At 43.2% G+C, this 27,872-nt stretch overlaps 1 protein-coding gene across 1 annotated transcript; it reads left to right on the forward strand.

Moving 5' to 3' along the window:
• Positions 1 to 27,669, forward strand: RND3 (Rho family GTPase 3). The gene is made up of 5 exons (XM_020808900.3): positions 1 to 379; positions 1,599 to 1,686; positions 16,124 to 16,233; positions 20,800 to 20,934; positions 25,686 to 27,669. Exons 1-5 carry the CDS (start codon positions 230 to 232, stop codon positions 25,935 to 25,937), a joined length of 735 nt encoding a protein of 244 aa, XP_020664559.1. The 5' UTR covers positions 1 to 229; the 3' UTR covers positions 25,938 to 27,669.
• Positions 27,670 to 27,872: the final 203 nt, after the last annotated feature.

Consider the following 27,872-nt stretch of genomic DNA (forward strand, 5'->3'; position numbering starts at 1 on the left):
GTTGTGTGAGAAGCCGGAGACGGAGCAAGAGGAGGCGGGAGCGGGAGAGGCTTCGCGGCGGGAGAGGCGGACGCTAGACCTCGTCCGGCGCTCGGCAGCGATCCCGCGCAGGGTTTCTTCCCGTTCCTTGGACTTCGGTCGCTCATCTCTCCCTCCCTCCCTCCCTCCCGTGCCCCTGGCGAATTGCTTGGTTTTACTCGAGGGCAGGAGAAGGGCGAAGGACACCTCAATGAAGGAAAGAAGAGCCAGCCAGAAATTGTCCAGCAAAGCCATCATGGATCCGAATCAGAACGTGAAGTGCAAAATCGTGGTGGTGGGGGATACCCAGTGTGGAAAGACCGCTTTGCTCCACGTCTTCGCCAAGGACTGCTTTCCCGAGGTACGTGGGAAACCCGCGAGGCTGACGGCTCGGGGATGGTTGCGGGGGGGGGGGGGAATAATCCGGATTTTAGTGAACTTTTCTTGCATTGAAGCCGGGTGGAAGGGGAAGGGAGAGCAGACCGTTTTCACAGAGGAAGGCTCTGAGACGTCCGGTCTCCTGCCCAGAGAGAGCCCACGCGTGCCCCTCGTTCACGCGCGGGGCGAGGGTGCCGGAGGGAACGAGCAGGCACAATTCAGCGTGCGGCTATTTAGTGGAAGCCCCAGCGCAGAAGATGCTCTTTAGGTGGCTCTGCAGTAAGAAAAGCCCTTGGGTCTGTCAAGAGGGACACGACGGGATTATCCTCAAGCCTAGCGGGTTCATCTTCAGAAGTGGCCGTGAAACAAAACGCGGAGCGTGTCCGTGGAACTCTGCTGTGCCCGGCTCTGCTGGAGCCCCTGCTGCCCTGTGAGACACTGGGATGGGGGCTATTGTCCCAGCATCTCCATTCAGGGCTTTCTGAGGACCCAGCAGTAAAGCTCATGGAAAACACACACACACACACACACACACACACATACACACACCCCGCAGTTGGGCATTACTTCTGAGGAGACCATTGCTGTGCAAGGCATTTGTACCGGCAGTGTTACAAGAATGCTTTTTTTGGTGTGAAGTGCACATGTGTGAGGGAGAGAGATCGACCCACCACACCTGCACACCTTAAATGGGATGCACACTTTAGTCAGTGCAGGTTCTCCATCTGACTTTCAGAAATGCCAAGAATACCAAATCAGAGTTTCTTGACATTCCTAGCATTTCTGAAATTCAGATGGAGAACCTGCACTGACTAAAAAGTGCATCCCATTTAACGGGTGGCGGGGATCAGTCTTTTCCTCACATGTGTGCCCCACACCCCAAAAGCATTCTCAAACACTTAAACCCGCACAAGTGCCTTTCACAGCACTGGCCTCAGAAGTAATGCCCAACTGTGAGGGTTCCATGAGCTTTAATGATGGGTTCTCCTAAAGCCCTGGATTGTGATTTAGAAGTGTAGTCCCCACGGAAGTGGGGTGGGTGGGTAAGAGTTAAATTAGGGAGGAGAAACTCTGTTGCAACTCCCCACTCTTTGATTCTGTTCCCCCAATGTTATAATGAATGTGTGATTGATTTCTAAGTGATAATAATATTGTTCTTCTTTCTCTTTCTTTCCTTTTATTTATTTATTTTGGTTGCTCAGAACTATGTACCCACTGTGTTTGAGAATTACACAGCCAGTTTTGAAATAGACACACAGAGGATAGAACTCAGCCTCTGGGATACTTCTGGTAAGGGATCTGCTGCTTAACTGGAATGCCTGTTTTGTTTCCATATCGTTCTGGTGACTCATCCGGATTTTGTGCAATGACTGTAAACCGTGGCTAAAACCTCTGTTAACACCCTGGCAAAACTATGTCCTTCCTTAAGTGTTTTTCCTTTTAAAAAAAGATTTCCGCCTACAATGCTGTTGAACGCAGTGACTCTTCTCATCTTTCCTTCCCTCTTTAATATAAAGCTATTTCTGTGTCATGATGATTGCTCTAGTGGTGTTTACCTGACTTCCCCCTCCCCTTCCTTGTTCTGACTCTTAAAAACGTTCATGTGCTAATTAGCTGAGCAGATGGGATAAGGTTATTATGGCCTATCGTGAGTCTTTCATTTTAATATTTGCCACCACTGCTGCGAAAGTCAGCGTGTGTTCTCCTTTTGGTAATATATGATTATACAGAAACAAGAAGATTAGTAAGTACACAAATGCCTGAATATGTCGAGAGTACTGTAACATATAGCTCCAGTCCTCTCCATGTAGATTATTGAAGACTTCCTCCTGTGTTTCTCTCCGGTTTCGGTGGTGGTGTGCATTTATGGGAAGACGTTCACTGAATGTGATCAGTCCCAGTGGGCCTAAGGAGGAGAGTAAAGTTACTTGTGTGCTTAGGCCACTGGAAGGGTTTGGCTGTAAAACGAGCAGGTGGTGAGAGAGCTTTTAAAGCCAAGCATGACAAGATGACAGAATTTCGACAAGAAAAACAAACAAAACAAAAAAATCCAAAACCAAACATGACATGGCACTTCAAGGACTAACTGTTATATTTTAACGTAAGCTTTCATGGAACATTATCCACTTCTTCAGACATAATAATTTGGAATATAGAGTCTACATAGCAAAACATCCTTGCAAGGCTCTAAAAGACCACGATATTTGGTTGCATTTCACACCAAGCAATGATTTATTACTTCTGTTTGGTATTTTAGTCTGGTTCTATAAACAGCATGATTAACAGAAGCAAAAGAGCAACTGCATGTGGTAATGTAGAGAATGGCAGACTTTACCTTCGATCCTTGTTCTGGAAAGATGGGTTTGATAGTTGTGAAGGAAAATAACAGCAAATAACATAATTATTACATTTGGCAATGACTTAAGAAATCTTGGCTGATGTTTAATCCATTGATATGGGTGTCTAGGATGTGTGTAGATTTTATCTCAACTGATAACAGAAGTATGTATGTTTGTTGTTTTACAAAGAGAAGGGAAGGTTCTTTATGTCCATGATAGGAAACACCATCCATGCATGGAGGCAAGTATAATTAGATACTGTTGAATAATTAGATGCCATGGTGGGCAGATAATCTTTAGTGGTTGGTGACTGAATGATAGACCTGCAAAAATGTGTTGACTTCTTATTTCAGCAGCAGCAAGAAAAACAAAGCATAAGCCTCCCCCACCCTAAGATAGGCATAGAATTCTTGGTTTGTTGCAACTTATGTAATTCCAGTTGCAGAACACAGTCAATAATTGGCTGCATCAACTTTTGGAGCCTCTATTTTGGACGCTATTCCAATTGGAAGTTGACATCTTAGTGGAGAATTAGTGAAGGTTTAATAAAGCTGGAGTTTGCCCACGTTTGAGTACAAAATTAGAAATATATCAAGGTGCCCATCAATCTGTGTAGCTCAGTGTTGACTCTGAGCAACGTGGGGCCTTTCCTGTGATGTTGAATCACTCATCAAGCCTAGCTAGTATAGCTAAGGGGAAGGAATGATGGGACTTGTGATCCAGTGGCATCTAGAAGATCACATGTTTCCATTCCCTGGAGTGTCTGTCCTGAGAATGTATTTCCAAGCTTTCAGACCATTTGTTCCAAGCCCTGTCTGGAGATGGGAACTTCTGTATACAAAGCATAGACTCTGCTACTGAGAAATAAGCCTTAATTTCCCCTTTCCTTTAATTGTTTGGCCTACTGCACTGGAGATGATTGCTGTGGCTTGTGTGTGTTTGCATGCTTTATTGTACTATTTATCATCCATTGCTTGTCAGTCCCATATTTTCCCCTTCAGGACTTCTTTTGCCTTTCCTGTAGGAAGTACTGTGATGTAACACAGTACTTCCTACACGCGATAGCTGCTGTCCTGTGAAACACCCTCTCTCCTAAGGCAAAAGCAATAAGATGGAAAAACAAATCAAAAGATGCAGCTTGTCAGTGGGAAGGGAGATAGGTTTGAAATAAGGAGAGAGGAAGATAACCAAGGTCTGTTATCTCTGAAAGGGTGCCTTCCAGAGGCCGAGCCATAAAAAAGTTGGCACCATTTAGCAGTAAGGGCTTCACAACTGGAGGAACACATGTAGTCAAGCACAGCATTACACAGAATATCCAGAAAGGACTTCTGACAGGATGCTGTAAAATCAGTGGCTTATAGCTTGCAGATATTCTGGCAAGGCCACCGAGGGCCCCACTGACATTATCTCAGGCACCAGTTCTGGGCGAGTAACGTTTCAAATGAAAATGAGTTAATAGCAGAAATGAGTGAGGCGAGATAACGTGAAAGGCTGTATCAACTAAAGCCCAGCTGGATAAGAATCAGGTTCTTTTCTGACTGCCGGCTCTGCTGACTCGGACTGTTGGGAATCATAGTCCAAAATCTCTGGACAGCGTTATGGAGAGTAGGGTGGAGGGTAAGAAAATGTAGCTGGAGAACGACTGATCTCTACACACATGCAGATGCAGAGTGCATTACATTTATCCTAAAAGGCCTCTTCTAAAGCCAGCAAGAATTTAACTTCCTATTCCGTGTTGGCAGTTATATGCTGAGCCTTACATTTTTAGCTCCTGCAGAGAAAATCCATTGACTAGGGAATGAGGGCTATGGAACTCAGTGCTTAATGGCGGAAGAGTTAAAATCCTCTCTGTTTGGTGGCAATTTGTGGCAGATTAAAGAACCCTGAAAGAGTGCACGAGGGCTCCCAAGGAGATAGAGACAAAGGAATGTGCAGGGTGGTGAGAGCCAGTTGCAAGGGAATGCGAGGAGGGGAGGGGAGGAAGAGCTCGCTGGGTCTCATTACCTAAAGTCTGCAAAGGCAGGAAGGGGAGGAAGACCACCCAGGGCGGTAGCCATTCCTCTCAAGAACAGAGCTGCAAAATCTTGCTGCGGAAGAGACGCTGGCCTTGCAGTGCAACAGAAAATGCCATCGCCTCCCTATGTGGCTTTGCAGTAACCCCCAGGAATGGGAGATAATGCTTTTTTTGGCAGCCGGGGGTGGGTGGGTGGAGTGGGGGCTGTCTGCTTGGTGGTCAGAAGACCGAAACCACAGAATTTGTTGGTGGCACAAAGGACGGTCCTTTGGGAGCTGAAGTTAAAGAGGGCATACAAAGATGAAAGTGGCATGCCCGGGCTTGCCTTGTAAATTTGGCAAGCCTGGTAGGGCTCTTTTGAAGAAACCACAATTGAGGTCATTCCATCCCAAGAGCACATAACTACTGCTGGCATCACTGGAATGCAGACTCCCAGATGTGGGTGACAGCTGGGAGGCCTGGGTGGCAGATCTGGTTTTCCGTCTTTTAGTCTCTCCCCACCACCGCCACCTCCTTGCTCTGGAATGCTTGCTGCCTTTCTCAGGACTCAACTCTTTAGCCCTGCCCCATGGCTGGAGCAGAGCAAGCGTGAAATGCAGAGGTGTGGGAAACAGATACGAATATGTTACATCTGAAAGATCTGCTCCTACAAAATGAAATCAATCCCTTTCAGAAGCTGTTTTCTGTTCTGAAAGTCGTATGTGAAAGCTTTTTTAATTGTTAAAATCCTACTGATCCTAGTCAAATCGCTTGTTTGGGCATTGGCTACAGCTGACCCCTGCCGTTCATTCCTGCATAAATTAACTACTGGGGGTTCCTATTATGTGTTCCCAAAATGTATTAGAACCATTCCTTTCTGGTCTTTGCATGAATTAAAGCACAGGGTCACATTTGCAGATAAGAAAATGATTTGATATGAGTCTTCAGAAGTCCCAAAACAGATTCCTAAGGGTCTGTGATTCTGCATTTTTCTTCCTTCTATCAATTGGATCCTGAACACCTGTTGATGATCTGGGTCTCAAATCTTGTGATTTCCTCTACTTTGCAACTTTTGCAGCTTTCTGGTTCTAGAGATATAAAAATTTAGGCCCATGTGCCATTGCTAGTTCATGTTAGAGGAGAATCATTGACTCAACTGGATTTAGGCTAGTGTTGACTTACCATTCAGCATTGTTTCAATGGGTCTGTCCTTAGCCGGGATGAGCAATAGAATATTGGCCCCAAAGTACAACTTCCAATGCAGATATACTGTACCCTGACCTACAGTTTGTGAGTGCTGAGTTACTCCTCCTTGGAAACTTGTAAATTAATAATCCTGTGTTAGTGTCAGTGTGCAGAGGTAGTTGTAGCTGGTTCTTATCTAGCACCAGAAAGATATTGAAGTGTCAGTGTAAGGGAGACCCTGATGACAAACTCCGGTCATGTGTCAAAACCTATATGTGTAATATATGTCAAGATAGCACAGTCTTATACATGCCAAAAGAGAAGTAACACCTGTTCAGTGAGACTTATTTTCAACTAAGTGTGGACAAGGTTGCAACCTGGCTCTACTAGTGTGAGTAAGACCTCAGGCTGGAATCAATTGCATACATTCTGCAGTGAGGTATCACTTTTAAAGTGGGTCACAACTGCAGTGCCCAGGATAGCACTAAAGATCAGTGGCAGCCATAAGCCTAACATGTTTGGGACTTGCTTATGGACTGTCATTTGAGCCAGCCATATTAGAATAGCAGAACTGCTTAAAAATTTCTGAACACCACCAGAGTCTCTTCCTGCATATTGGATGGATGTGATTTTGGATTTCTGTTTGGGGAAGCAGTGGTGTTAGAGTGTATAGTAAAAAAAAAAGAAAAGAAAAGCAATTTGAACATACTCCAAAGTTATATTATTTGAACACACACACACACACACACACACACACACACACACACACACACACACACACACACACACACACACACACACACACACACACACACACACACACACACACACACACACACACACACACTTTTTTATGGATTTGATATTGGGTACTCCCAGGAGACATTACAATATATGACTTTATTAGTTTCCAGGGTTTCCATTACATAAATATGTCTATTTTCTATTGACCTATACAGTACCTTCTATAGACATTTCTGAAAAAGTAGTGTTCTCAATTAATGTATGTTAATTGTTGCTTATCTATTATTCCATGGATTAATTCTGCTCTTGTTGTAACTGAGGGCAGTAGCAAAGGTCCATAGATGAAAGAATCAAAGTGAAAATCTTTCTACTGTACGTTGTGATCTATGTCCATATATGATTTGGTTGAAAGTTGAATGGTACTCTAGCGTCTTTTCCTTGGAAATTGATCCATTGTTCTGTGTATAGCTCAGCAAAACAAGCAGGCATCAGTGAAATGGCAACCTGCAGTTAAGTTTGAAAGGTTGGCAGCAAAAGTGAGGAATCTCTGGCATTCCCAGCGTTTGGCCCGCAACTCGCAATCCGCTCTACCCAGTGTGGCGAGTGAAGAACTGTAGAGCTGTAGACCGGAATATATGGACAGGCCAAAGCTTACTCAGCTTCAATTTACACGAGCTGGTCAGCCTTTTTAACAATACGCCACAAGTTCTTTGTGCTCAGTTCTTAGTGTGCTGTAGTACATGTGTAGTCCCTAGTGTCTTTGTACGATGTCACATCTGTCTAGAAAATTGGGGACTAGGCAGCATTGTGGCATGGGAAAACCATGAATTGCTTGCTCTAGGTTAAAGCTAGGTCTAGTTAAAGTGCGTCCTGCTCTTGTTCAGTTGTTCTACAAATGCCTGATGCCCACACCTTTTTGATACCCGTGTCACAGATTGGCCATTGATACTATAGTACCATTGGGTGCCTACAGTGTGCCTTCATCCTACACTCCAGAAGTGGAGTTATTTTACAACTGATATTTTGGTGTTATGCAAAGGATCTTAATGCTGTAGATGTAGAGTTGTGACTTAATGCAAATGGAAGAGGGGGATGTCTCCCTGATGTTCCCCTTCTTCCACTGCAGAATAATTTTCAGTGAATGATATATAATTCTTCAGTTACATTATATGGCATGCCATAGTTAAAGATGAGCTCTTTTTTTTAGTAAAATCATTTCAGAGTAATATTTCATTTGGAACTCAATGCACCTTCAGGATCTAATAGAAGCCATAAAGATTATTGACCTGTTTCCAGCTTCTGTTGAATATCCTATCAAAGCTGAATTATGTGTTTTATATTTTCTCATTAAAAATGACTTTTAAAAAATATTCCAATTTCACAGTTGCCCAGTAAACCTGTGTAGCAAAAAAATACTATCTACCAGCTTAATGATACTCGCTTTGTGTAATGCACTGTAGAATACTGAGGAAGGCTGAAAAGGTGAACTTGGGCTGAATATTCTCATCAGGAATATTCATTTGTTAAACCTGGCATGTAATTCAAACCCAAAATCTTCTCCGAAATATTACTGCTTCTACAATTATTATACTCACTCTCTCTGCCTTTCAGTCTAGGTGGAACAGATGGTAGATGAAACAGTTTCTCTGAAGCCTTTGTGGAAATCCCAGAATTTTGGTGTATTCTGTAAAACAAGAGCTTAACAATTGTTGAATGAATGTGAAATGACACTGTTCCTCTTGTTGCTCCCAGCAGTTGATTTGCTGAGTTTGGCATTTGTTAGCTGAAAAATTAGCAGTTAAATCCAGTTTCATTGGAGTGGGTCTAGAGTAGACCTATTGCAATGAGCAGGATTTGTTAGTCTGCACTTATACAAGTCCTGTGGATGTTGATGAGTCAGCTTTAGGTAAAGGTAAAGGTTTCCCTTAACATTTAGTCCAGTCATGTCCAACTCTAGGGAACAGTGCTCATCCCTGCCTCCAAGCCGTAGAGCCAGCGTTTGTCCATAGACGGTTTCCGTGGTCACGTGGCCAGCACGATTAGACACGGAACACCATTTCCACTGAGGTGGTACCTATTTATCTACTTGCATTCTTACATGCTTTCGAACTGCTAGGTTGGCAGGAGCTGGGACAAGCAACTCAATTCGTTGCATGGATTCGATCTTACGACTGCTTGGTCTTCTGACATTGCAGCACAGAGGCTTCTGCAGTTTAACCCCCAGCGCCACCACGTCCCGAGTCAGCTTTAGCTGGCACCAAAATGGGATTCAGCCCTAGGATTTTTGATCTTCTAAAAATCTCGTGAGTCACTGGATACAAGAAGCTTTACATCATCAACAGATACCAGCTTCTTGTAGAGCATCTGAGTTAAGTGCCTGTTCTGAATCCAATAAATGACCTTTTATGTTCCTTCCTGTTTCCTGAAAATGTGAAAGATTTGTCTGATTCCTCTCCAGGACTCAGTGCAATTGACTTCATGCCTATCAAAATCATTGATTTAAGATCCAGCCACCTACACTTAATTGGATTTAAGGAGCTCTTTTTCCAAGTGAAACCTTGGAGATGAACATGTCAGCTGATAACAGGCCAGCTTAGGGAATTGGTGAGGGAAATTAGGAGGCAGCTTTTCACTCCAAGGTCACTGGCAGATCTCTGACCTAATGAATGACCATGAGTTATTATGATCTGTCATTACATGTCTGCCACTGGTCTGTGACAAATGGAAGCTGTGGCCTTTTCTGCTGCTTCAATTAATAATGCAGTACTATTGAATGTCATTGGAAAAACTAAAAGCAGCAAAGGGGGTGGTTGGAAAGACCTCTGCCTGGTTTGACTGTTGAGCATGAGATATCTGCATTAGGCATATTATGTTTTTATCATCAACCACATCACAGACCAGTGATCACAGGAGGGTATGTTTAAATTCTCATTTATTTTTGTGCATTAAAAAGGAGTAAGTGCCATGTTAGGAGTCAAGGGGAACCTAGCATCACTACAATGACTTGTTTCAAAAACGAGCGACAACTTCTAAACGCTGCTTTTCTGCAGCCCCATTGGTTCTAGGAGATGTCTCCTCTGCACTGAAACTAAATTCACAAAGTTTCCTGGGAAGAAGAATATCGTGTTTGTACTTCCGCAGGGACATGAATGTATTTCCCCACAGACCCTGCGCCTGAGAGATCTGAGAAACAGGAACTGGAAGCAGGGCCTTCTCAGCTGTGGCACCTTCCTCCTCCCCAGGCCTCCTCTCTCCATGCCTTTAAAGCACAAGTCAAAACAGAGCTTTTTAAGGAAGCCTTTGGGGAGGTTCTCCTCAGTGGACTGAATGTGTGGAGGCGGAGGAGGAAGGGTTCTTCTTTGCCGTTTAACAGTTTCTTGCCAGCTGTCTTTTCTGATCTTTGCCTTTCAGAATTCATTGTTATGATTTTTGCTTTACTCTTATTGTACACCAGCCAGAGTAGCAATTTGTAGATGGGCAGTATAGATATACTTTGGCCATCTCATGAGAAGAGAGGACTCCCTGGAAAAGACCCTGGTGTTGGGAAAGTGTGAAAGCAGGAGAAGAAGGGGACGACAGAGGACGAGATGGATGGACAGTGTCATCGAGGCTACCAACATGAATTTGACCAAACTCCGGGAGGCTTGGCGTGCTCTGGTCCATGGGGTCATGAAGAGTCGGACATGACTAAACAACAACAAGTATAGAAATTGAATAAATAAGTAAATAAATTTCAAACAGACTTACTCAGTGAAAGGACATATGTGACTAAATATAAGATTATGTTGAGTGATGCTACCAAATCTGCTAGTAAGGAAAGGATTCCCTGTAGTTCTGTTATGGTCATTGGCTTTGTTTTGTCAAAATCAGTGGAAGAGGGGACAACGTGCTGTTAAATTAATGATTCCTAGAGGTGGACCCATGGAAATATGTGGAATCAGGCTAACTTAAGCCTCGTTGATTTCACTGTCTCCAAGCTTGACTAAGTTTGGAGCCGGACCATCCAAATATTTTTGCATCAGATACGAGCCCAGATAGAGAATGAGAAGGATGTGTGGCTCTCTAGAAGTTGTTGGCCTGCCATTCCCAGCAGTCCTGTTCAGGGGATGATGGGAGATGTAGGACTGCCTCTTCCTCATCCCTGAGCTTTGCTCCCTGAACATTTGGTTGGTTGAAATGGTCAAATTGGATTGGGTTGGTGTAAAAGAAAAAAAAAAACAGAGCAAGCTTGCCACAGAATTAAGCAACTTAGAAGCATATCCTAACATCAGAACTCTATAATGGATATTCACAGTTCCTGTAAACTTGACTTGTGTGTGTGTGTGTAGCAAAATCCGGCTCTGAATCTTTGTTGGAGGTACAATGATTCCATCAATCTGTGCATGCAGTCTGTGCATTTTCCGTGCTTTGGGCATGATTTCAAATTTTCTTAAACCATCTTGGGGGAAAGAGTTGGAACAGAGTGCTATTGAGCGGCATTGAACAGGGTCTGTTTAGACTTGATGCGCATTCCCAAGATTCCTCAGGCTCTCCGGATTTTGTTCTGGTAAGGAGATTGGAATGATGAAATGCCCTATTGAATTCTATCTCTCTCGGCTTTTGTTCCTAGGCTGTTCTCTTATTTGGCAGCAATAAAGGATGCCACTATAGCTGTCTGAAAGAAACCCGCAAACGTATTCCTTGTGAAGCATCTGATTTCTATGTCCTCTTGAAGGATGCACTTAAAGTGTCTCATTCATTCCCTCACATTCTTTCCCAGAGAAGAATGCCAGCTTGTCTTGTTTATGTGAAAACTGGGCCTGCTTGTCTCAGCATGCTGCATGGTAATAGCAGGACATATTCTCTCTCTTCCCCCCCCCCCTTCGTTTGGCTTGGCAAATCTAGTCGCAGCCCTGACTACAATGTATATGCAAACCATCTGTATTGCATGTACATATATGGTGTGTTAGATCTCCTGAGGAGCAGTGACTGAGCACTTAGGTATGCCTCTAATGAATGATTTTTTTTCTGGGTGAGGCAGTTCATTCTTCTCTCAATCAAGTCATGTCTCTGTCCAAATTTTAATGATTCTTAAAAGCGAAGGCTTATCCTGCCCGTACCTGCCTTCAGGAATCTCCTGATGAGAGAAGGCAAGGTGGCACCCATGCCTAAAGTTACGTGATCACTGTGGGAGGAAAGGACAAGAAGGTCGACACCTGCCTTATGTTCTGAAGTTGACAGAGGTCAGTTTGCTGTCAGCTTTTTTTAGCAGGATGGTACATCCTGCAAGAATACTGTGAAAGTACTGCGGTGTGCACACTATAGAATGTAATAAGGGTGTGAACCTTTGACTCTCCTGACATTGCTGGACTCCATTTCCCATGAGCTGGAGCCAGAACTGTAGACAGAAAGCATATGGAGGGCCAGAGTTGTTGCATATCTGAAACATACCATGTAGAGGGTGTGTACCAACCCTCCTCAGACTGAAGAAGCTACTTGGATGAGTAGCGAAATGTTTCAACCTAACAAGAAAGAAGTCCAGTTGCCATGACTCAACTTCCAGATAAGAGGAGGTGTCGCTTTAACACGCCAAACACCTGTTTATCCACTAAACGAACCATCTCTAATATTGTGCTACACCAGTGCCTAATGTAGTGGGCTAGACACAACAATATAGCGTTGTAAGGCCAGGCTTAAGGTCTCTCAGTGCCTTTATATGAACCATTCATTGTATGAGACCCTGACAGGATCTACCTTTTTTGGCTAACCTTCTGGCCAAGCCAAAAATTGTACTCACTGGTTGCCCCTTACCCACCCACCTCCTGCTTCCACTGGCCTTTCCAGTGTGATGGGTGTGATTCAAGGGCTTAGATGCAGGCTCAGATTCCCCCCCCTTTCCCCTGTGAAATGTACTGGGTGATTGTGGGCCAATCACTCTCTCACTGTCTCTTAGTCTGGCCTATCTCGGATGGCTGTTCTGAGGATAAAGCAGCAGAGAAGAGAGGAGAGCTATGCCTTGAGCCCATTGAAGGAAGTAACACATTGCCATTTCCCTTGGTAGCATGAGTAGACAACTTGCGGGCCCTGTACTGCTTCCATCAGGACCAGGCTGCTGAGCCAGTGGTGAGAGATGGTGGATGGAATAATTCAAAACAGAGCTGGAGAGAGCCAAAGTGGCCTAAAGGGAGTGCTACATGCCTTTAAGCAGCCATGCCCAGTGCTCTTTGGTCCTGGCCAGATCTTCCGAAAGGAAGCCTTTTCTTCAGCAGGAGAACCTGCAGGAACGGTCCAGCAGTGGGAAGGGGTCCCTTCCATGCCACTTTTCCTGCTGCTGCTGACTTACTCATTTATTTTAAATATTTTTACCCTACTTCTCGAAAGGATTAGAGTAGACATCGTGGACAAATGATTTATTTCATGGACAACAAAGCAGCTTCCGGTATCCTCATCAAAACAGCCCACTGTCCTTGTCATTATTGACTGACTGGGCTCCCTGGGGAGAACAAGAATATCCGTAAATGGCTGACATAGGCAAGTGTAGGCAGCTGGGCTGCCCCGCCCTCACACAATTCCTTCACACTAGCCACTTGGCATTGCTGCCATTCACCCAAGCCTATATTCCTCTGGGGAAATTAGCTATGAGGTTACTGCTGTATACATTGCACACATTATGGTGAGGACGTGCCTGACGGCAATACAGATTTGCCCAAGTATACCGCTCCATGTTCCAGTGGCATCTTGCAGAACTCAGACTGGTGGTTTATATACTATCTCTTCCGCCCATTGCCCATGGCTTTCCTGAACCAAGCAGGACTAGATACTGTGCTCGGAAGAAGGAAATGGCCCCTTCCTGCAGATATTTAAAAAATCTGAATGAAATGTTGTGTTCAGAATTGAACCTTGCATTAGCTCATGCACAGTAGCAGCTTTTCTGAATACGAACATAGGCATGTGATTAGAGGTCGCTGAGACTTTGGAAGAGAATTGCAGACTAGCTTCTCTTAGCCAAGGCTTTAGTCCATATGTTCCTGTTTTCTTCACAAGTAGCATTCTTCAAATTCTTTCCTTGTGATCCTTAATGGTCCAGCTGGACTCTTTTCAAATGAGTTCCTTTTGCTGTTTACCTTATTACACCCTGAAACAGCAGGAGCTGCTTTGCAAGGGGAGGGGCGCAGGATATTTGGTACAGAGTGTTTTCTAATGCAGTTAAATTGTACTCTGTAACAGCCTTAGAAATCCTGTTTTCATGAATCCTTGGATGTTTTAAAGGCAGTCTGGCTTCCTAGAGTAATGAGTGAATCTGATCATCTAACAGTGCACGCTTGGTGCTACCGGCAGCTGTTTATGGCTTATATTGAACTTACTTTTCCCAAGCTTGGATCCATTGTAGCTGAAGCCTCTGTACTGCAAGGTCAGAAGACCTGCAGTCATAAGATTGAATCAACGTGACGGAGTGAGCCCCCCATCGCTTGTCCCAGCTTCCGATTGTCTTCGGACAAACGCTAGCTCTATGGGTTTGAAACGGAGATGAGCATCACCCCCTAGAGTCGGACACAACTGGACAAATTGTCACGGGGAACCTTTATCTTTACCGTACGCATATCATCAGTAAACTTGGGCGAAACCCAGGATGTGCAAAATGACTTCAAAGAACATGCTTCTATGAAATCATAGAATGATTGAGTTGGAAAAGGCCTATAAAGCCATTGAGTCCAACCCCCTACTCAATGCAGGAATCCAAATCAAAGCAGATCTGACAGATAGCATGTTCCGAGACTAGGTTAGGACTGGGGAAAACAGAATAAGGAGGACGGGAGGGGGGAAGAGGGGAGAATGAAATGGGGTATTGAGGAAGAGGGCATGGCTGGTTGATTAGCTGGGATCCTGTACATGAGTACTTTGCAGTACCTTGTTTTGAGTCTTACTTGGCAGCCTTTAGCAGGAAATGTGTCTTTAAGATTGCATTCTGTTGCTCCAGGTTCTTGATAGATACCTTTCAACTGTTGAAAACTACTTAAGTCATGGAGGTACCTTGAGAGATGGCCTGTGCTAGCAAGCTTTTCAGTTTCGGTAGAAGTTGCCAAAAAGGCTAAAAGCAAGGCTGAAACTTCATACCATAAAAGAAGTTCCCTGGAAGGAAATTCTATTGAATTCTAGCAGTAATAAAGATATGGTTGCTGAAGAAAAAAGATTCGAATTCCTACACATATGATGTACACATATTTATAATTGCATATGAACATATGCATTGTCATGCTTTATCTTTGTGAAAAGAATGGGATGGATTCTCAAGGTTGCCAGCTTATTCTTGCACAGTGTTTGACCCAGCAAGCAGAATGTTGCATCATAAAATCCATCAATGTTACTAGTTCTGATTGTTCTATTCTGCTACCAGATTCTGACACACTGTAGCTGGGGATGTCTTTTGCTTTCACCCCCTGCTAGGGTACTTCTAAGAGACATCTAGTTGGCTATTGTGATGAATGGGATGTGGGACTGGGTTGCCTCTTGGCCTGATGCAGGAAGTGACCTGCTAAGTAGTTCCAGTTCTTGACAACACAGGTGTGTATGGTGGCTTAGAAACCTAACAAAATGAGCAAATCTAAAGCTCCAGAAGATTCTGAAGGGTGCTGAGATAGGAAACATAACCTAACTTAGTTGCCATGGGCCTTCTATAATCATGGAGGTAGAACATGTGGCTGGTGTCTTGGACTCCCAATTGTCACAATCATCCACCATTGACTGTGAAGTCTAGGGCTTAGTATGGAAGTCCAGCTGCATATGGAGGGCTGTGTATTCCTCAGTCCTGTCCAAATGAAGATGGTTTGTTTTAAAAGCTCATTATTCTCTTGGCTGTTTTCTTGGAAGCTTCAGGAGCAACGCTGGAGCATTTATGCTAGTGGAGTGAAAAGCTTCACCAGGTTCTTCCTGCAAGACTGTTTTGAAAACAGCTTTGACACTGTTGGATCTAGGTCCATGGGTCTAAATGTTTTAGCTGCCTCAGTTTTTAACCATCTACATTAATCAAAATGCTTGGTTGTAGCCTGGCGATCTGTGCGCCCATGGGTTGACTTTTGTGCTGATTGACTGGACTTAAAAAGAGATATGACGCCTGTTTCTTTCAGAGTCAGCTTCAGTTAGCTTTGACCACCAGAGGACACAGATTCCTTCTAATTTGGATGGTGGAGAATAGAAACTGAAAGTTGGGGAAAGGGAGCTGGAATAAAGAGCCACAGGAAGACAGACGTGTAGCATCAGAGCCATGGAGACTTACGTTTTTGGACTGCAACTCCCAGAATTCCTCAGAAGACATGGCCAGTGGCTATGTTGCCTCAGGAATTCTGGGAGTTGTAGTCCAAAAACAAGTCTGTGTGGTTCTAATCGGCATGTAGGCCATGTCGCAAGATCTTGTGGCACTTTAACAACATATATGTAATGTTTGTTCTTCACTCATGCAATTCTAACAGATGTTACTCATTTTTGACAGGATCACCTTACTACGATAATGTCCGCCCCCTTTCCTATCCGGATTCTGATGCCGTCTTAATTTGTTTTGACATCAGCCGCCCAGAAACTCTTGACAGTGTATTGAAAAAGGTAAGTGTTTAAGAGTGACCATGGATGGGGATTGCAGAGCTGTGAAATGTCCCTGCTTCCCCTCTCTGTTTGATTTTTCCTCTTGCTACTACTGGCAGCAGCGAACAAGAAGTTTCTTACATTTTTGAGAAAAAGGCCAAGAAGAACAGCCTCCCAGAGAACAAATGAAGAGGGCTATAGAAGAAATTTGGGAGATCACTGGGCATGTGTGGTCCTGTGAGGGGGCATGCATGGCCCTCAGGTTTCTACCAGCAGCTCATCTTGTCCTGTAGACAGTTGTGCCAACAAGATAAAAGCCCTTACTGTACGGCAATGTATATACTGGGATAGAATATGTGTAGAAATACATCGATTTAGATAAAAATATGTTTGGACATGCAGTTTGTAAGGAAATACCATTCTTCTTTGAAAGTCCCTCCCCCCCCCCCAAATTTTGTTTTTAAATTAGTAAGTTAATGTGCAAATAGAAGGGACTAGTGAATAAACACATTTGAACTGGATTCGATAAGTCTAGCTGTTCTCTGGCGACCGTTGCTTCTAGGGGCCTTGTGTGAAAGACTTTTCCTGGCTAGGATGAGATTGGCACTGCTTTCCAACCCTATTGCTGCCTGTGGATGGGGCCTCAGGCCTCAAAGCAGCCAGGAACGCTATTTCCTCAGATTCTTGGCAGCGCTCGAAGCTGTTCAACCGGCAGACGGCTTCCTGCTGTCCCTGGAGACCATAAATCTAGAGCTGGGAGACCGATGACACTCCAGCCCTTTTGGCCTCCAGTGCCTACCAGGCCACACCTGTTGAGAGCGCTTGTGGGAGCTGTAGCCCAAAAAGTTGTGGAAGGCCAAAGGTTCCTCTGCTCCTGCCATAAAACCCTGCCGTGCATACATGTGACCATACCTTTGGGACCCTTACAGATTCCCTGCTGCCTCTCGACACAAGAAAGGGTCAGTATTTTGCCCCCCACACACACACACAAAGAAATCACTAACTAAGCTATCCACTACTCCCTTTTCCACCTTTGCTTCCTGCCACCCATTTCTGTGATATTAAAAAAAAATATTAGTCATATCCCCGTAATCACTGTCCCTGCCAAGGTCAACACAGCTTTGGAATCAGGTTTTTCTGTTGTTTTGAAGACCTAACCCTGACCTACAGAAAATGGCCCTGGAGAGTAGGAAGAGGTGAGACAAATTCAGAGTTTCTTGGGCAAATACACATACCTCTTGACTGGTGTTCCTACTAATGATGCTGGCTTATGGTAGAGATTTCCCTGCTTAAGAAGAATGCCACAAAGGCTTTGTAACGTTACATTTCTTTTATATTAGGGCTCATCAATCTCTCTCCTCTCCCAAGGCACCCCTAATTTCACTTTTATACAGTGGGGTGCTTCCAGATAGGGGACAGTCCCATTGGAAAGGCATTGCACTTTTCCTTTCATCATGGATTTCCTCTGATGATTAAACAGACAGGGAAAAAAAGAGCTTTAAAAGCTTTATATTAAAGACAACAGGGCTTAGGGGCATTTCTGGACTGCACTTTTATCATGGTCTCAAAGTTTTATGGGGATACCATCTTCAGTTTGGAGCACTCCTGTTTTCCCTTTTTGTTGCCATCTTATTCAGTTAAGGGGGGGAGGCAAAATAACTCTGCAGCAACTTTTAAGCATGAGCTGTCAGAGGCTTTAGTCTCAAAACAGCCTGAAATGTCCCATCAACTGCTCTGAATGTGCAGTTGTGATTTCACAGTTAGCGCATCTTCTAGAAACACCCATGGAGCTCTGGACGTTCAGATGCCTGGATTGTTACCAACATCTGCCCTTGTGTTTCACTTCCCAAAAGATATTGGTGGCAGGTAACGCTGCAGGTCCCCACACTTGTTCTGTGCTCGTCTCAAATTAGAGGTCTGAAGCACAGGGCCTGCACTCTGTGCTACATAACCTGGACTGAACAGTGGAAGCATTTTAATGTAAGCATTTTAACGTAAGCCTTTGGAAGCCTCAGGACAAGGTGGAGGAAGAGCTTCCCTAGGGCAAAAAAGGAGCTCTAATGAGACTTTGAACCTAAAGGGGGATGGGAAGCTTTTAATTACCTTAAATTAAATGCTTCTGGCACCTGATCCGGGCTAGGTGGCACAAAGTTACACAAACGGTATTTTGCCCGGCTTATCCATGCCTTGAAATAATACAGACCTGTGTACTTGAACTCCATCATTTTCAATGAGTCAGTAGTTACTACATATCCTGGACTGCATCTCCTTGTATACCCCGCGATTAATACATGTTCCATAACATGTCCAGTTCAAGAAGTGCTGCTGTGACACTTTGATGGCAGTTTCCCATATGAATATGCTGCAGCTGGAGAGAATATACAGACTGTGCTGCATCTGAGGTTTAAGCTTTGCCCTGAAATGCAAGTTAGGTTTCACACAATGCAAATAATACTGTGTGCATGACATAGGTTAAGACCATATTTCCATCTAATTATATATTTCTGCTTATAATTGGGGAAACTGTTTAAACATGCTTTCAGAAACTCCTTTGATGATATCTGTTCTGTCAGTTGAGGCAGTGAATCATAGGGAAGGAGTAACTCATGCCATGGCAGCTGGCCTATCTGGAAGGGATGTTGAGGCTCACATTTCATGTATTTGGTTCCTCTCCCTCAAGGCTTAATGCCTCAAGTCCAAGAAGCGGTAACGTAGAAATGTAAGACATCTAGTGACAAGAATAAGCACCGTTTTCCTAAATATAGCTTTTGGTCTTGTATGAACTGCCTTGGGTGTGGAACCGGAAGGGTGGGATGTAGATGCTTGTATTAATGAGAGCAAAAGGCAGAAGATACACCAGGGTGGTTCTCTCACATGCACAAAAATACACACATACCAGTCTTAAGATCTTCAGGTTATATGTATGTCTAACCAAGAGTAGAAAAGTTCCTCTCTTTTTTTTTAAACAACTCCCAGAACCTGCTCAGCCAACTGGGGAACTATAGGAATTGTAGACCGGAACATTATTTTTCTCAAACTTTGGGTCTGACTCTCCTCTATCCTTTAAGCCAGTGGTTCCCAACCTTGAGTAACCCAAGTATTCTTAGACTGCAATTCTCAGAAGTCTTCACCACCAGCTGTACTGGCTGGAGTTTCTGGAAGTTGCAGTCGAAGAACGCCTGGGTTACCCAAGGTTGGGAACCAGTGCTTTAAGTTGAAAGATTTTTTTGGGGGGGGGGGATAGAACCTAAATTAATAAATACATGTAAATACATGTGCACATGCCTATCAGGAGGGGAACTGCACCACATTCCTCTTCCACAGGCAAAGGATCTTCAACTTGGAACATAGAAAACCTGGTACAGGATCCGCTTGATGCAAATTTTATCTATGCCATTGAGACAGCTGATCCTGTTCTCTCAGTGAACCTCAGGAAACAAGGTTGCTCAGTTGACCCACATGGTGGCAGCTGAGGGCATCAGTCTGCCAACTTGAAGTCTTGAAATAAACTAGTCCTTTCCTCTTTAAGCATCCGTACATTCAACTGAAGGTAAAGAAAGTCTTTAGGTCACTGGGTAAAGCAGAAACAAAGTGCTGCTTATATACTACCCCACAGTGCTTAAAGCACTCTCTAGGTGATTTATAATTTAATTATACAGACTACACATTGCGCCCCCCCCCAAACTAGCTGGGTACTCATTTTACCAACCTCAGAAGGGTGAAAGGGTGAATGAACCTTGAATCCAGTTCATGAGCAGAGCTTTGGCTGCATTACTGCAGTTTAACCACTGTGCCTTGAGGTAGACCTGTGTATGTTTACTCTGTAGTAAGTCTTGCAGTGTCCATTAGCCTTGCTGTCACATATAGTTTTGGAAGAGGTAGCGTTAGTATGCGGTAGTTATATTAGGCAAAAACAAAAGAACAATAAAAAATAAAGACAAGAAAGTTATGGCACCTTAAAGTCGAACTGCTAAATTTTAATGTGAGCTTTCATGAACAAGTCCATTTCCTTAGACATAAGAGTGGGACTATAGGACAAATATTTATACATTTATACATGGTCCCAGTCTAGAGACTAGATTTGGGCAAAAATGGTTGACCTGGCAATGACCCTTAAGTTCCCCTCCCAGGAAGAATTGTTCGTTAAACAATGATAAAGTGGCAAAATTAATCCCAGGCTATAGATAACCAGCAGGAACATGGCATTGAGTGTCTCTAATAATCAATGGGGCTTGTCAGGTAGCACTGATTAGGTAGAAAGAAAATATAGGTGAGATTATAGGAGATACAATAAACATTTTATATTTGATAGTGGTCTACAAAACGTTGAGTTGTATTAAGACCATTAAGATGTGTTTTAATCACATGTATATGTATGTCATGTATATGCAGCTGCTAGGTAGTTCATTGAAAAAGCCCAGTCAGTTGTTAGCTGGTTGAGAAATATGAAATGTTTGATTTAATACTTATATTGCAATTTTCAAATGTTCCAGCTTAACAACCATGAAGTGTGACTTTCCAAAGCATCTCGGTGTCTTAAGAAACTCATTTCAGTGGGATTCTAACAATGTTTTTTTTTTTTAACAGTGGAAAGGTGAAATCCAGGAATTTTGCCCCAACACGAAAATGCTGCTGGTTGGCTGCAAATCTGATCTGCGCACAGATGTTAGTACACTAGTAGAGTTATCCAATCACAGGCAGACACCAGTATCATATGATCAGGTAGGTGCAGTGTCACACCTTGCTAATTAAGGAATGATGTTCATTTCTCACTCCGTCCACGCCAGTGATTCTTGCAGCACACTGTAGCCAGAAGTGCCAACTATATTACACAGGTTATCATTGTTCATCATCACTGCCAGTAGTCAGCAGGCAGTGCCTGGATTCTTTGGTTGGGTCTTGTAAGATACTGAGTTGTATGACTTCAGGCAGCCGTACCTGCTGGTAAAATGTGTGTATTCTGTGCAGAAGATAGCAAGTTCAATATCTGGTATCCCCAGGCAGGCCTGAGCAAGCTTCCTGCCTGAAATCCTGGAAAACGACTGCAAGCAGGTGCAAATAACCCTGAGCTAGACTGAGCAATGACTCGGCTGTGTATTGAGCTGCTCCCTTTGGTCCTGAGACTCGGCAGCACAGCTCTTGGATGAGGCCATTAGGGAAATTGGATGCTGTGCTGCCAAATCGTGCTTGAAGAGAGTGAATGCTGTGATGTGGGATGGTGTGGAGCTGAAAGATGGGGAAGAATCTGTATGATGGTAGAATCAGGTATATAAGGCGAAAACACTTCTCAGAAGGGACACCTTCAGCCAACCAAAGTTCTCTTCACCAAGGAGCAGATGATCAGGCACTTGATAACACAGCATATCTGTGTAGTTTACGCTTCATCTCATGGATGAACAGGTTGTGATCATCCAGGTACTGTATAGTTAGACTTTGTTATTGTCTGTGCTAGGAGTTTCTGTCTAACAATATTTGTTCCTGGTCCATCAGCACACACCAGTTCTGTGCTGTCCTCCATTTCCTGTGTTGTTCAAATGGGATAATTGAAGGAGGCATTGGTCCCTCTGACTTTAAACATGTGCTTCTCCCTGTCCTTTTGTAGGGAGGGAGAGAGCAATCAGTCAAACCCTTTTCTGTGCATTCCATCTGTGTTTCCTATAGATTTGTGGCAAAGCCAGAAAACAGAGACCTCCTGTTTTCCTTGAAGAGCAATAATAACCTTCTATGTCTGTGTACAGTAATATCTTTTAAAGAGGGCACTGGATGTTAATTGACGTGAAACTAATTGCAACCCTTCAACTCCTCGTGGGGCTGTGGCATGAAACCGGCATGGTTTTTAGTTATTCACTTATTTTACTGTAACACTCCACAAATGGAAGTCCAGGGTAAGAGTGGCAGTCAAATTCCGCTCTTCCAAGCCACTCACATATCCACATTAACTTGAAAGCAAATTCCCTTGAAAAGAATGAATCTTTTACTTCCAACCAAACGTAGCTGCTCTCTATAAGATCAAGAGTTTCTTTCAGGTGTTGGTGCCTTGTGTGTTCAGTATGCAGTCATGTTTTTACACAGAACTGCCTTTCTCTGTGACACAAGTTCTATTTTTCATTTTGTGTTCTGGAAGGATTAGACTCTGCATGCTGAACACTTCAGTTCTCGGAGCATTTTGGTCCACTGGTACTTGTCAGGCCACTTGGTACATTTTTTTAAATGTCCCTTTCAGTGCTGATCCCAGACAAAGCTTTGCCATTTTATTACTCATCATTCATATCCCAAGAACTCGGTCCGATTGAATGGTATGCAGGCAAAAAATTTAGAAAAAAATTAGAAGGTTCTCTCCATGACTCTTCAGTCAGCTGAGATGTCACATTTCTCACCACCCCCAACTGAAATGGCATACTTTATACTGTATTCCTGAATATAAAACAAATTAACTGTGCAGACCTATATGTATCTACTCAGAAGTAAGTCCCATGTACTTGATCAATCCATGTAGGAATGCAGCTGGAGACCTTCCAGGTGATCATGATCAAAACTCTCAGGAGCCCCACCCATGCTGGGTGGAGTTTATGGGAACTGCAGTCCAGTATATCTGGAGGGTGTCTGCTGTAATCCCACCAATGCCTGCATTATTTCCAGGTGGGGTAAATTATTGCCTGTGGACTTGCTGTCAGCCATCATGCAATAGCTGTTCATACAAAATTCACACAAACCCTTTGTTCACCCCTTTGTTCATGCAGAAGAATGCTGGGAGAAGACGCTTAGCCAGTTTATAAGGTCTAGAAAGTGCACAGGGTGTAGTGTGGCTTCTTGGTTGTGGCTTCTAAGTTGTATGGTTTGGCCTTCACTCAAAGTTGAAGGTATGTTGCATGACAGCAGTCAACCACAGGCCTCTGGGGGAGCTGCGTTTTTGCGGCTTCCAAATCAAAGCTTTCTGTAATAACATGCAGTAAATGTGCACCCCATAATATATTTTTTCTTCTTGGTGGTGGTTTCCAATATAGTGTTTCTGAGGTTAAGTTCCCTCAATGGAGATTAATTGACTAGGATAATCCAAAACCATCTGTTTGCCACTTAAGCCTGTTAGGACACAGGCTGTTATAATACATGCTGACTGAAGGCCCCCCCACCCCACCCATCATCTTCAGCTCTAAATACTAAGCTAGCACAATGCTCCAGTCTCTCAGTAATTGCTCCTTTTGGTGAAGGTCCTCAGAATTCCATCCCTGCTTATCTACCCACCCAGTCATTTCATGGTTTCTAGATGTGTTCCAGATCATTTCAGTTGGACAGGATATTTGACAGTGAGAAAAGGACATGAGATATTTCCTAACATCAGTGGCAAGCAACATTTGGGATATTTCTGCCTGAGCCCATAAGTGGTCCTTGTAGTTCTTGACCCCTCATCTGAACTCATGAGTATTCTACCCATAGTTATTTTTGGTGTTTAACTCCCACCATCCTCTAGCCAACAGAATTGCTGATGATTATGGGAGCGGTATCTAAAACTTGTTTCCATCTTCTGCTTGCACCCTGTAATAGGAATCCAAACAGCTGCTTTTAGATTAGCTGTTTGTAATAAGCACGAAAACAAAAATCCCGAGGCACCATTAAGACTAACAGATTTACTGCAGTGTGGGCTTTCGAGGATTACAATCCACTTCCTCACAACTCCTTGATTTTACCCTTTTGCAAGAACCCTGTGTCCAGAGCTGCTGCAGGCATCCTTTCTCTTATTTCTCCAAAGGCTTTTGGTTAGTTTGAGCAAAATGGCTGGCAAGGAAGGATTCTGCAATATTGATGCAAGGGAAGAGGAAGAAGTACGATTGCGAAACAAATTCTCTCTTGATATATTTGTCAGTTTTGAGTTAATTCTAGCCAGTTTTATCTGGAAGTAAGCCCTACTAATTTGAGTTTGATTCCCTTCTGTGCCTCTTTGACTTAGTGATCCATAGGGTCCCTTCCAGCTCTGCGGTTCTAAGATGATGATGATGATGAAAATCAAGCTTCTCTTTCTCTGTCTGTCTCTTTCACCTTAAGAGACTTGAAAATACCCTTTTCACCTGATTCTCTCTGGTTGTTTTGAGTGGTTACTCTCATCACCCCTAATTATTGGCCAAGTTGCTGGTGGCAATGGGAGTTGTAATCCAAAACATTTGTAGGAGACAACATTGAGGAAAGCTTGCTTAGCACCTGACCACTGGTTGTTTGTTTTTTTCCTTTTCTTTGAAGCTAGTTGGGTTTTTGAGGTCAGCTTCTGAAAGGTATAATCAAAATATATTAAATTTTTCAACCTGTGCTAGGAAGGGAAAAAAGTAGACTGCCCAAACCTGAAAGCCTACTCCAGTTCCTATGCAGACAGTGGTGTTTGTATCACAATAATTGCAACACATTTTGCTTTGCAAATAAAGTGCCTCTATATACCTCACATATATCCTGCCAACCTAGCAGTTCGAAAGTATGTACAAATGTGAGTAGATAAATAGGGACCACCTCGGTGGGAAGGTAATGGCATTTCATGTCTAGTCGCACTGGCCATGTGACCACGGAAGATTGTCTTCGGACAAACGCTGGCTCTACGGCTCAGAAACGGGGATGAGCACCGCCCCCCTAGAGTTGAACACGACTGGACAAATTGTCAAGGGGAACCTTTACCTTTATATACCTAAAGCTGGATCCTTCTAAACTTCCTCAATTGGCTCCTAGGCCAATGTAGCATGGTGTCCTTCTTCCCCATCATTCCTGCCCCTGCCAGAGATGCTTGTGTCTCTTGAAGAAGATCAGCTAGTGGAAAGGACTGGTGGGAATCTTGTATTAGAGTTACTTATAAACTGCTGTGTAAATGACTCTGCTACTAAGTTACTCTGCCATAATTTATCTTGAAGTTCAAATGGATAAATGTTTCGTTTTGTGCCATCAAGTTGCATCCAACATATAGCTACTGCCTAATAGGCTATTTGAGGTATCTGAGATATTTAAGGAGTAGTTTCACCAGTCCTACCCCATCCAGTTCATGAGTTTCCGTGGCCTAGTGGAAATTCATACCCGGGTCTCCAGAGCCCTAGTCCACCACTCTACCCACAACACCACACTAGATGTTACAGATACAAATAGATCCTGGAGTTATGTTTCTACACTTTAGTTTTCCCCGATGGTCACATTACAGGTTGCTATGGTGTATGTTTATTTTCTGGCCTGTAAATTCAGTGCTGAAAGTCATGAAAATATTAAACACTAACTTTGAGTTCTTACATTTGATGCTTGCTTGGAAGAAAATAAAGGCTTGAGCACTTGCATTGTTATGAACTTGTTTCCTTGTTTAAAAAAGCTTTTGATATAAAAAGCAGCATCAAAGAATAATTGCACAGTCAGCTGTCATTTAGAGAAGGGGAAATGTAAGGGACAGATCATATGAATTAAATAAAATTATGTTTAAATAAACAAATGAATAATTTTTCTCCATTTTTCCATAGGGCACAAATATGGCCAAGCAAATTGGAGCAGCCACTTATATAGAATGCTCAGCCTTGCAGTCGGAAAACAGTGTGAGAGACATTTTTCATGTGGCTACTTTGGCCTGTGTAAACAAAACCAATAAAAATGTGAAGCGGAACAAGTCTCAGAGAGCAACGAAGCGAATTTCGCACATGCCAGGCCGGCCAGAACTCTCTACAGTCACCACAGACCTACGAAAGGACAAAGCGAAGAGTTGCACGGTGATGTGAAGGATTCTGTCACCTAAACGGAGATGGAAAGGACAATATGTTTGGGTGGGATAGGTGAAGACTCAACAAGACGCGCCCAATGAAAAGGGTCTGTAGTGTGGCCATGCCAGTGCTTCAAGGCCGTGGTTTACCCTCGGTAGGCAAGAAACTGTACTGGGGGAGTTCGGTATGTAGAGGAAGCAGTGGGAAGTGATGGATTCTGAAGGGATGTCAATATTACTTGGATGAATACCAAATACAAAGAAAGCTCTCTGAATGTGCAAAAGAAGTAAAAGGATTAGTGGCGCTTGAGGAAATGATGTCCTGGATGATACTTATTTTTAGATCTATTTTTGAATACTGGCTTCGATTTTGATTACAGGATAAAATGTTGCTTTTAAAAGTAAATTCAAGATACTCCTACCCTCTTCGCTGTGAAGTGTGATCCTGTAATACTGTTTGATTCCCTCCCACCTCCAAAGAATACAGTGGCTTTTGCTTTTCATTTGTCCTTAAAACAGGAAGGATTGGTCATCCAGAGGAAAACACTTGTGCTAAGTGTCTTAAAGTACAGCTTCCATGAGATGACTAGAGATGGAAGAAATCAACCAAATTAAGTTGAAAAGAGGCTTAAATCAGAAACTTCTGATTTAAAAGAAAACCAGAAGAGAACGGGGAGGGGCTTCAAATGGCTATATAAGAATAATTCACAAATGCAGACTCTCCCTCTTCATCATTGTGATTCTACTGAAAAAAATTGATAGTGGCCTAAGAGCTAAATTATTGTGATAGCATCTTCATAAAGGAAATTGTATACTATATGGACATCATGGGTTGAATTGCAAAGCCTAAAAAAAAAAAAGGAATGGTGCTAAGATTTAGTTATAAAAACAGTCCTTAATTAGAATGGAATTTTAGTCTTACTGCCCTCCTAATAGTCTCCTTGAGTATGAAGGAGGCCAACCTCAGCACTGTGTATGGGAAGAAGTGCTGTTCTATGATTATTTTTTTTCTACAGTTCTGTACTGGGTGTTTTTTGTTTTGTTTTCTAAGCTAGCACATGAGCCAATACATACCCAATTATCTCCATTATGATGCATCTCTAAGAATGGCAGACCATCTCCTGTTACACATTGCTGTTCCCGTGTAATGAGCGCTCTGAGGAAATGGGGGAGGAGGGGCCTGGAAAACTGTGGAACCTTTAAGGGGCCTCAAGTGGAAACTGGATATTGCAGTAATCCTCGAGGTCTAATGCAAGCATATCCAGACAGTCATCATTAAACATTACTTGTGTGACCCACATTCTGTCAAATTCCTTTTCCCTGACTGATGACTATTGTTACATCCACTAAGCCAGTCCTGAAAATAGTTTACAGATGTTGTTGGGCTTTGGAGGACCGCAACTCTGCTGAGAGTGTCTCTCTGGCTTGTTGAATGCAAGCATTTCCCGCTCAAATGGCTTCATTTTTGAAGTACGATTGCCGCAACACCACATACAAACAAATCCAAATACATTGCGACCATTATAACGCTTTTGATCGATGCATTGGTATGCTTAAGGCAGTATTAAAAAAAAAAACCCACTAGCTGGCAAGTGCTTTCTGTATTTAAGTATTGTAAAAAAAGAAAAAAGTTAACTGTTAACAGAACATCCATCACTTTCTAACAAATGTCGGTCACTTTGTATGTTTGGTTATTGTTTCTGCAGTATTTATTTTTTCCTTTTAAATAAAAAAAAGTTTAGTCGTTTAAATCTCTGTGAACTGTTCCATGTTTCCCGGTGATTGGGTATGTTTCTTAGCCTGCTGGTTGAATGTGGCAATACAGCAGAGCAAAGGTGCTACCATATGGTTGGTGAGCCATACAAACTGGTGGCCTAACTCTGTTTAAATCAGATTAATAATAGGCGCTGATTATTCTTTGTCTCTTTCCTTCCCTTTCTGCTGTCGGCTAGGG

Source organism: Pogona vitticeps, chromosome 1 (assembly GCF_051106095.1).
Source record: "Pogona vitticeps strain Pit_001003342236 chromosome 1, PviZW2.1, whole genome shotgun sequence".
Lineage (NCBI taxonomy): Eukaryota > Metazoa > Chordata > Lepidosauria > Squamata > Agamidae > Pogona > Pogona vitticeps.